General features: G+C 37.4%; 1 protein-coding gene and 1 pseudogene across 1 annotated transcript; both read left to right on the top strand.

Moving 5' to 3' along the window:
- Window positions 1-2,796: 2,796 nt before the first annotated feature.
- LOC111448411 lies at window positions 2,797-5,342 on the top strand (annotated as a pseudogene).
- A 2,270-nt stretch (window positions 5,343-7,612) lies between these two features.
- Window positions 7,613-9,319, top strand: LOC111448921 (cytochrome P450 81D1-like). Its single transcript, XM_023088703.1, has 2 exons — window positions 7,613-8,494; window positions 8,700-9,319. The coding sequence occupies exons 1-2, from the start codon at window positions 7,613-7,615 to the stop codon at window positions 9,312-9,314; spliced, it is 1,497 nt and encodes a 498-aa protein (XP_022944471.1). The 3' UTR covers window positions 9,315-9,319.
- Window positions 9,320-10,574: the final 1,255 nt, after the last annotated feature.

The following is a 10,574-nucleotide window of genomic DNA, read 5'->3' on the forward strand; positions in this document are numbered from 1 at the left end:
CATTCTCTCTCAAAATGGGTTTACATCTACACACAGTAGCAATTTCCCATGTCACCTACTCATGTAGTCCCTCGTCTCCTCCCAAGGTATGTTTAACTCATTTCTACAGTAGCAGTTTCTCGTATTACCTACTCATGTAGTTCATTGTTTCCTCTCAAGACTGGTTTACAGGTCTTCACTCATTTCTACACACAGTAGTAGTTTCTCGTGTCACTTACTCATGTAGTCTCTTGTCCCCTCTCAAGATGAATTTACGGATCTTCATCTATTTCTACGCACAATAGCAATTTATCATGTTACCTACTCATGTAGTCCTTCGTCCCCTCTCAAAGTGGGTTTACGAATTTTCACCAATTTCTATACATGATAATAGTTTATTGTGTCACCTATTCATGTAGTCCCATGTCCCCTCTCAAGGCGGGTCTACGGGTTTTCATCTGTTTTTACACACAGTTGAAGTTTCTTATGTTCCCTAACTCATGCAGTCCCTCATCCCCTCTCAAGGTGGGTTTACAGGTTTTGACACATTTTTACACCGTGACGATTCCTTAAATTGACATCGCTCATGCTGCTAGAAATAGATGAAGATCCATAGAAAAATATGAGAAACTTGACAATAACATCAAATTCTCAAATCTACGTTACAACAACAAGCTATACCGACCTCTCACGCCAAAGAAAAACTTTGAGTTAAAAATAACAAAAAAGAATAACTTTGCACGTCTATTATTTATTGTCGGCACTTATGTAAGTCTTTAAGGGTATTACATTGCAAATTCATAACCCCTACCCAACAAAATAGAAAAGATATAGGATAGAAATGCTGTTTCATATCTTGCTCATCTTTCTAACAAGATTATGGTAACTTTTCCGTCTTAAGTTTATTTAATTTTATTTTGGTTAATTGACTTACCCATACAAAGGTACAAAGCTACCTTCTCTATTCTCTTTGTTAAACAAAGCAAATGCAATATAAAATTAAAGATGGTTAGTTATAGGTAATGAAAATTATAGTATTTAATGAGCAATGAAGTAATTCATGTGTGGATTTAGCTAAAAATGAACACGTTATACCATAAGATTAAAGCTATGAATACTATATTATAACGTTAAAAAATGCTATAATAAATTAAAGATAACATAATATTTTAGCTATATTAAACATATTATAGCTTTAATGAAACGCTATAAAATATTTTTATAAAAACGTATATAACCTATAGTTTTATACTCTATTATAGCATCTATTATAGTTATAAAAAGATGCTACAAAAAGTCTTAGACTTTTAGTAACATGGATTGTCACAATGTACAAAAAAACACTAAAAAAAAGTCTACGATAACGTTTTTTGTATGCTACTATATCTATTATTTCTTGTAGTGGCAATGTCCTTGCACGACGAAGATGGTAGAAGGAACGATAATAAAAAAAATTCTTCTCAAGCTCACTTGTCATATTTGAAAGGTTTGAGTGAGGGTAAATCAAGGGAGAGAGACCAACTATTAATGGGAAAGCTCTCCTGACTTTACATTGGGCTTCTCTATAATTTTGATATGATATGGTCCACTTTAAGCCTAAGTTTTCATGACTTTACATAGGGCTTCTTTATAATCTTGATATGATATGATCCACTTTGAGCCTAAGCTCTCATGGCTGCTTCCCCGTATCCTTATAAACTTATGATACTCTCATGGGTTTACTTTGAATTCTCTCATATTCATTACTTATAAACTCGTAATTGTCTTCGTTGGATTATTCATATTCTTCTTAGTTATCCTTTAAAAAAGAAAAAAAAGGGCTTCCTTGAAAATTATTATTATTAAAATATATTTTTCTTTGATTTCTTCTTTGATGTTTATTCCTTTTAACGATCTGTCTCAGCTAAGATATCTATCTTAAAATACGAGATTACTAATAATTACACGTAACCTTACTTTTCTTGACGGCTACAGTCTTCTTTATTTTATTTTATTTTATTTGCTTTCTCACATTTATTTAATATTTGACTCAAAAAGAGAATATAGTTTATTAGTTTATTTAATTTTTCATGGGAGATATCTAAGCACTTACCTATCGAACTATATCATTGTCTCCTTCGACCACTCTTCTTTTATACCCATACGTTAAGGCTCACAACTTCAAACCTTTACAATAATATGATATTATCCATAGTAAATTTTTATTTTTTTATTTTTTATTTTTCTAAAAAATTGTGTACTAATAGAGATAATCTCTTATTTATATATTCATGACCTTTTCCTTAATTATATAATTTTTTACCTCAACCATGTTGATATATTCTCGAACTTTTAAAATATTTAATAAATTATTTATTTTTAATTTTGTGTCTAATATATTTGAGATGTTAAAATTTTAATTTATCAATGAAATATAAACTTACATTCTATTAAAAATTAAAAATTAGAATCTATTAACAATCAAATGGATAGTTCATAAAATTTAGAGAATGATCATGAGTTTATAAGTGAGAAACACTAACTTTATTAGTATGAAGCTTCTTGTGGAAGCCCAAAACAAGGCCATGAGAGCTTATGCTCAAAGTGGACAATATCATACTATTGTGGAGAGTCATGTTCGTCAGTTACATTTTTTTTTTTAGTTTTTTAGTTTGACTAAGTGGATAGAAAGCATATACACAAGATTCCTTTCATCTTAAGTTTGGGTAAATCAAGTCAAACTTGGCTACATCAATTTTTCCACATTCACATTTAATCCATTATTTTCAAAGCAAGAGTCCCTTTGGATATAAAGATGGCCATGAAGGAGAAGCCAAAGCCAAGCCCAAAGCGGCAACCATGGATATGCTCTTCCTTTCCATTTCCCTCTCTATGCTATCTATCTTTCTAGCCTTGAGCTTTCTTCTTCGACCACCTCGCCAAAACCTTCCACCAACACCATTTTTTTCTCTTCCAATTATTGGTCATCTCCATCTCATCAAACACCCTCTCCATCGAATCCTTCACAACCTCTCCAAAACCTATGGCGACATCTTCTCCCTCCGATTTGGTTCACGGCTCGTTGTAGTTGTATCATCGCCTTCGGTCGTACAAGAATGCTTTACAAAGAACGATATTGTTCTTGCAAATCGCCCATTGTTGGGCACTGGAAAGCACTTAGCATACAACCATACCACCATGGCCGTCGCCCCTTACGGCGATCACTGGCGAAACCTTCGTCGAATTGGTGCCCTCGAGATTTTCTCTATGAGTCGGCTAAATCTATTCATGGGAATTCGAGAGGATGAAGTTAAACGCTTGATGCTTTGATTACGTGGGAGTTCGTTGGAAGAATTCACACTAGTCGAGCCCGAGACCATGTTCTTAGATCTTATGTACAATGTTATTATGAGAATGGTGGCGGGGAATAAGCCTTACGAACACGATAAGGGACGATCGAGGGAATTTAGAGAGCTCGTGACAAAGATTATGGCGGTTGGTGGGACAACAAATCCAGGAGACTTCATACCAATATTGAATTGGATTGATCCCACAGGTTTAGAGAAGAAGATTATGAAGCTTGGACGGAAAATGGATGAACTTCTTCAAGAATTAGTTGATGGGATAAGATATCAAAAGGGTACAGGAAACACTATGATTGATCGCTTACTTCATTTGCAAAAAACTGACCCTCAAAATCATACCGACCAAATTATCAAAGGCCTAATACAAGTATGTATATTCCACTCTTTCTCCTGTGATATTGTCTTTGAACATGGCTTTACTTATCGTTTCTCCGAAAGGTTTCATTCCAATGGAGTTGTATTCCTTACTTATAAATCCATGATCATCCTCTAAATTAGCCAACGTGGGACTCTCTCTAAAACAAAGTACACTATAAAGCCTCTGTTGAGGCCTATGGATTCCTCAAAGAGTGTGATGTCCCACATTGGTTGGGTAGGAGAACAAAACACTTTTATAAGGGTGTGTAAACCTTCCCCTAGCAGACGCGTTTTAAAGCCTTGAGGGAAAGCTCAAAAGGGAAAGCCCAAAGAGGACAATTATCTGTTAGCGGTGGATCTGGGTTGTTATAAATGGTATCACAGCTAGACACCAGATGATGTGCCAACCTTCTTGCTATTCCCCGAAGGGGGTAGACAGAGGCGGTGTGCCAGTAAGTATGCTGGGCCCCAAGTGGGGTGGATTTGGAGGGGGTCCTACATTGATTGGTGAAAGGAACGAGTGACAGTGAGGATGCTGGGCCCTGAAGGGGGTGTGGATTGTGATGTCCCACCTTGGTTGGAGAGGAGAACAAAACACCCTTTATAAGGGTGTGGAAACCTTCCCCCTAGCAAACGTGTTTTAAAGCCTTGAGGGGAAGCCCGAAAGAGAAAGCCCAAAGAGAACAATTAGATTTGGGTTGTTACAAACAACCTCCCCTTAATCAAGACTCGACTCCTTCTCCCCTTCTCCCGAGTCTTTGACCAAAGTACACATGAGTCACTTTTGACTACACTTTTGAGACTCACAACTTCTTTATTCGACATTTGAGAATTATGTTGACATGGCTAAAAAGTGTTTGATTCTCGCAGATCATATTAATAGCAGGGATTGACACAACAGCCGTAACCTTAGAATGGGCGCTCTCGCATCTACTCAACAATCCAGAGGTTTTGGAGAAAGCAAAAGCCGAGATAGACAGTTCCATTGGACAAGAGTGTCTAGTGAACGAAGCCGATTTGTCGAGTTTGAATTACCTGCAAGGAATAATTTCGGAGACTCTAAGGTTGACCCCAGCAGCTCCTTTGCTAGTGCCACATTGCGCTTCTAAAGACACTAAAATTGGAGGGTATGATGTACCACGTGACACGATTGTATTGATTAATGCTTGGGCTATTCATAGAGATCCAAGCCTTTGGGAAGATGCCACCCGTTTTAAGCCTGAAAGGCATGCAAACCCTATTGGAATTGACTCATATAAATTTCTACCATTTGGGTTGGGGAGGAGAGCCTGCCCTGGAATAGGAATAGCTCAACGAATGGCTACCTTAACTTTGGGAATGTTGATTCAATGCTTTGAGTGGGAAAGAGAGGGCAGTTCATTGGTTGATATGAGTGAAGGTGAAGGGGTTACTATGCCCAAAGCTCAACGATTGGTAGCCAAGTGTAAACCACGTCCAATCATGAAAACCATTTTTAGCGAAGCAGTTCATCACAATATCTGAAAAGAATGTGATTGTCAACACAAATTTTCATGGTTATTCTTGTATTCGTTATTTCATTGTTCTTCATGTTTTATGAACTATTGAGAGGTTATAAGTCCAAAACTCTTGTAGTGTTTAAATCGTATTAAAAAACTTGAGGACATTATACAGTTGAAAGGATCACGTCTTGCTCAAATGGAAGCATTCATCACAAGGGTGTGAAAACTTTTCTCTTGTAGGCGCTAATCTGCAAGCGTGATGTGTTGACTACATAAAAATCAAACGTAAATATTGTGCTCACTAGGGTTTGAAGACAAGCACCGACTGTGTGTTGCCCATGTGCTTGTGCGTGAGTGCCTTCACGAGCTAGTTTAAGAGTGTGATAGCTAATAAGTAGGTTGGTTACTACGTATAATTATATACTCGCACTCCTTCATTTTTTTTAAGTGACTGATGCCACTAGTCAAGACGAGGGGTGCTAGGGAGCTTTGCAGCCACAGAGGGCGTTGACCTGGGGCATCTAGTGTGTCTGTAGCCACAGAGTTGTGTGGTTAGGTGTTTGTAGGCTACTAGTCGAGGTGGGGGAGCATTTGAGAGTTGCATGGTCATAGTGAGAGTCATTCCGTCAATTTGTCTATTGTATTTCGAGTCTTTTATGTTTGATTTTGTAAATGTATCTCAATCTCATTTCTCCATTTATAATAAACTTGAACAACACCGTCTTATAACTCTTGGTTGGAGTGCTTTAGAGCTGCCTCGCCCTCTCATATATGAAATTTCTCCCTATCAATGCATGGTTACATTCATATGGATTATAAAGGCTCTAATTCTATTGTGCATGTTCATCTATCCTTTCATGGTTACATTCATATGGATTATAAAGGCTCTAATTCTATTGTGCATGTTCATCTATCCTTTCTAACATATATGAATGCATGCAACCTGGATCCAACAACGTTGTAAATACTAAACAGTTAGGGTAAGTGGAGTACATGTCACCGCTATGCCTGTTTCATCGGCTTCCCTGACTGCCCTGTTGTAGTGCTCTCTATCCTCCCTAGTTTTGCCCGGCCAGGCTGGTTAGCATCCTGAGTCTTCTTGTGTGTACACTTTGGCACATCTAAAACATGCCCATTTGTGAGCTGCAACCCTCCTTCTGCCTCTCCTAGGCACTGCATGAGGCCTCATTCAGTTGGCCTTCTATGACCACTCTCTATCAGCTTCCTGAGGTCCTTTTTGTCAGAAGACAGAAAATATTGGTTACTACACATCCTAGCAGGTCATTCCATTAAAAAACTCTGGATAGTAACATCATAATCTTTAGGCTCTCAACCTACATACATACTCATGAAACTTTTCTAACCCTCCTAATTTCTCATAGGTGTCATCCTAGATTCTTGGGATGTCTAGGCAGTTTAGATCTCATCTCACATTTTTAAATTACTCGAGGTTATCTCTTCGGGATAATCCTCTGGATGCACTTAGGTCTAGACCTATGATCGTTGCTTGCAATCCTAAGATGCTTGGTCTACTAGAGGTGTACTAACCTTGGCTAACTTGGAAATCGTTCTAGCTCTAACACCATATTCTTAACTTGGTTCACTCAAACATGTTTGGTTGGGGAAATATTTCTATCGATCAACTAAAACACAGGTTAAACGGGTCAGGTTACCTGAAACACGTGTTACCGTGGGATGATAGACCTGTGGCCCTCTCTTCTCATGCCACGTGTCCACTGATCAGCTAGATGTGCTCACCACCTATTTCCATGACATGTCCCTCATGTAGTTGATTACGAATTCTATTTTTCTAGAAAGCAAATGAGTTTCTGCCTCAACCTATATTTTTAGTATTTTCATAACTTTTTAATCGAAACTCAAATCAATATAGTTTCTTCAGAAAGTCGTCTGCACATTTTTTTTCATGTAATTTTAAATCAACTACAAGAAAAAGTTGATCTCACTCAAAATTGACAAGTGCTGACCAAGGGTCAATTTTTTAGTTTTTTTTAATAGTTTTTTATTTATTTGAAAAGCTATTTTTAAATGCTAATTTGTAGCAATTAAAGTGAGTTCGGTAGGGTTGGCAACATAAGAAAAAGTAGGCTCAAACAATAGAATATCTAGTCCCTTCACAAAGCTAAAAGTAAAAGTGAAAATGGGATGAACAAAAAAAATATATATATATATATATATATATATATATATAGAGACAGACCACTAAATACTTATAGTTTTAATTCAATTATTACTTTCTTGAGTAAAATAAAATTTATTGTATGTAGCCGTAAATTTAATTGTTGTGTTTACGTAACACACCTAACTGTCATAATAAACTTTGGTGTATTTGTATTAATGGAAATTAAATGGAAACTCAATTTTCTCCTCTTCATTTACTCTATATATTCATAGTTGAAATGAGATGATAACCAACAAAGCAAACAAAAAAACATGGAAAACCTTATGCTTTATCTCTGTCTCCCTCTAATGGCATTCATATCATCTCTCATATTTCTACTCCGACCCTCCACAAAGCTTCCCCCAAGTCCCCCTTTTTCCCTCCCAATTATAGGCCATCTCTATCTCCTAAAGCGTCCCGTCCATCAAACCCTTCAAAAGCTTTCTAACAAGTATGGCCATGTCTTCTCTCTCCGCTTAGGCTCTCAACTCGTTGTCGTTGTCTCGTCTCCTTCGGCGGTTAAAGAATGCTTCACAATGAATGATATCATTCTAGCAAATCGACCAAGCTCGAACATTATCAAGCACTTGACTTACAACAACACGATCTTTTCGGCGTCCTCATATGGCGATCATTGGCGCGAACTCCGCCGAATTAGCACCATAGAGATATTCTCAGCCAGTCGCCTTAATATGTTTTTGGAGACTAGGAAGGATGAAATCAAACGCGTACTTGGTAAATTGTGTCGCATTTCAAGTGATAGCTTTGCGAGAGTTGAGATGAGTTCCATGATTTCTGAGTTGTCCTCAAATATTGTGATGAGAATGGTGATGGGGAAGAGGTTTTATGGAGAGGGCGTGTTGGATTTGGAACAAGCAAGGAAATTTAGAGATATTGTGAAGCAAGTTATGCAAAAATGTGGGAGTTTTGATTCAAGAAGTTTTATTCCATTGTTGAATTGGATAGATATTACTCATTATGAGAAGAAGATAATAAAACTTGGACAAAGGAATGATGAATTCTTGCAAGGGTTGATTGATGAGCATAGGAATCAAAAGGAAGAAGGAAGAAATACTATGATTGATCATTTACTTTCTTTGCAACAATCCCAACTTGATTTCATGAGTGACCAAGTTATCAAAGGCCTTATAATGGTGAGTTGAACACTTTGATTATTGAGGTTGGTTGCTACTCCGTGAATGTAGGAGAATTTTTTTTCTCTGAATCACTCAAATCTTTGTGTCTCTTTGTTTAATTTTTGTTTGTGGTTATATGAGTGTAATCGATCTTGCTTCCGCTTCTGTTACAACAAAATTCATATGCTAATATAATTGGCTTCTTCTCTCGTGATTCGTGCAGGTAATATTGCTTGCAGGCACGGACACAATAGCAGTGACAATAGAATGGGCACTATCTCATTTGCTTAACAATCCGAATGTCTTAAAGAAGGCTAGGATTGAATTGGACTCGATTATTGGACAAGAGCGATTGGTTGAGGAATCAGATATGTCGAAATTAAGTTATTTGCAAGGAGTAATATCCGAGACTCTACGATTAAACCCTGCAGCTCCTTTACTCGTGCCACATTATGCATCTGAAAATTGCTGGATAGCGGGCTACAAAATTCCCCGCGATACAATCATCTTGATTAATGCTTGGGCTATACATAGAGATCCAAATATTTGGGAAGATGCAAATACATTTAACCCTGAAAGATATAAAATTACCATGGTAGATGATTTGTATAAGCTAATTCCTTTCGGCTTGGGGAGGAGAGCTTGCCCTGGTGTGGGAATGGCCCATCGGGTGGTTGGTTTGTCTTTGGCATCATTGATTCAATGCTTTGAATGGAAGAGAGTGAGTAGTGAAGTGGTTGACATGACTGAGGGCGTAGGGCTCACCATCCCTAGAGCTCAACCATTGGAAGCCATGTGTAAATCGCGACCAATTGTAGAAAGGGTTCTCATGCAGTAGTTAACATTTATGAAAGACCGGTTGGAATATGGAGGCTGATGCCTATTTATAATAAATGGTCTCGTAAAAATATATAGGGGAGATATTTCGTAAAGATATGATAGGAATATATAAAGTAGATGTAAAGATCTGGTAGAGATATATATAGTAGATATTAAAGTTCGGTAGATTATATCTCATACGTTAAATCTGTTAAAGCTATATTTAGTAAATTGAAACCCTATCACTTACCACGGATGTACCTTCTCCATTATCTGCATTTTATATTGGTGTACATACTTAAAGTCATCTATAAAACCTTTAGCCAATATTCCTCCTTGAATTTTCTGTCTCTGTTCTTTGGGTTCATCTTGATCGAGTGTGTGCGTTGGTGTGTAATCCTAACAATTGATATCAGAGCTAGGCGAAATTCACCACAATCTGTGAAGATTGAAAAGTTTGATGGATCCAATTTTGGTTTTTGGAAGATGTAGATTGAATATTGTCTGTACCAGAAAGATCTTCACGAACCCCTGTTGGGGGTGAAGCCGGATACTATGACCATGGAGTAGTGGAAGCTCAAGGATCGCCAGGCCTTAGGGTTGATCCGGTTGACACTATCCAGAAATGTGGCGTTCAACATCATAAAGGAGAAGATGCGTTAGACATATTGAAGGCATTGTCAAATATATACGAAAAACCGTCGGCTATGAACAAGATGTATTTGGTGCGGAGGCGATTCAATCACAAATCTGAAGATGACAATGATTCCATATATTCAGCAGAAGATACTGAGGATGCTCTAAACCTTAGTGTGGACAAACTGATTGAATCTTGGATTTTGGATTTAGGTGCATCGTTTCATTGTCTCCAAATCATGAATTATTTCAAAATTTCAAATCAGAAAATTTTGAGAAGGTATATCTTGCCAACAACAAAACCTTGGAGATTGAAGGAAAGGGAGATGTCTCCATACAAACTCAAACTCTAGCAGAAAATCACTAGACATTAAAGGATGTCAGATATATTTCTGGTCTGAAGAAGAACCTGGTCTTTATTGATCAGTTGGATAGCACTGGTTATGCAACCGAGTTTGGAAATAGTTCATTGAAGATTGTAAAGGGTGCCATGGTGGTGGCTCGTGGCACAAAATCTAGAACCCTATATACCACTCCAAGGTGTATAAACATGGCTGCTATTGCTGAGAGTGCTTCCAATTCAAGTCTATGACACAATAGACTTTGTAACGTCCAAAAAAAAAAAAAAAAAAAAAAACGGTCG

This window comes from Cucurbita moschata, unplaced genomic scaffold (genome assembly GCF_002738365.1).
Source record: "Cucurbita moschata cultivar Rifu unplaced genomic scaffold, Cmos_1.0 Cmo_Scf00010, whole genome shotgun sequence".
NCBI lineage: Eukaryota > Viridiplantae > Streptophyta > Magnoliopsida > Cucurbitales > Cucurbitaceae > Cucurbita > Cucurbita moschata.

Coding starts and splice junctions, on each gene's coding strand:
- LOC111448921 (XM_023088703.1), top strand. CDS start 7,613: ATGGAAAACCTTATGCTTTATCTCTGTCTCCCTCTAATGGCATTCATA. Junction 8,495..8,699: donor TTATCAAAGGCCTTATAATG/GTGAGTTGAACA, acceptor TGATTCGTGCAG/GTAATATTGCTTGCAGGCAC.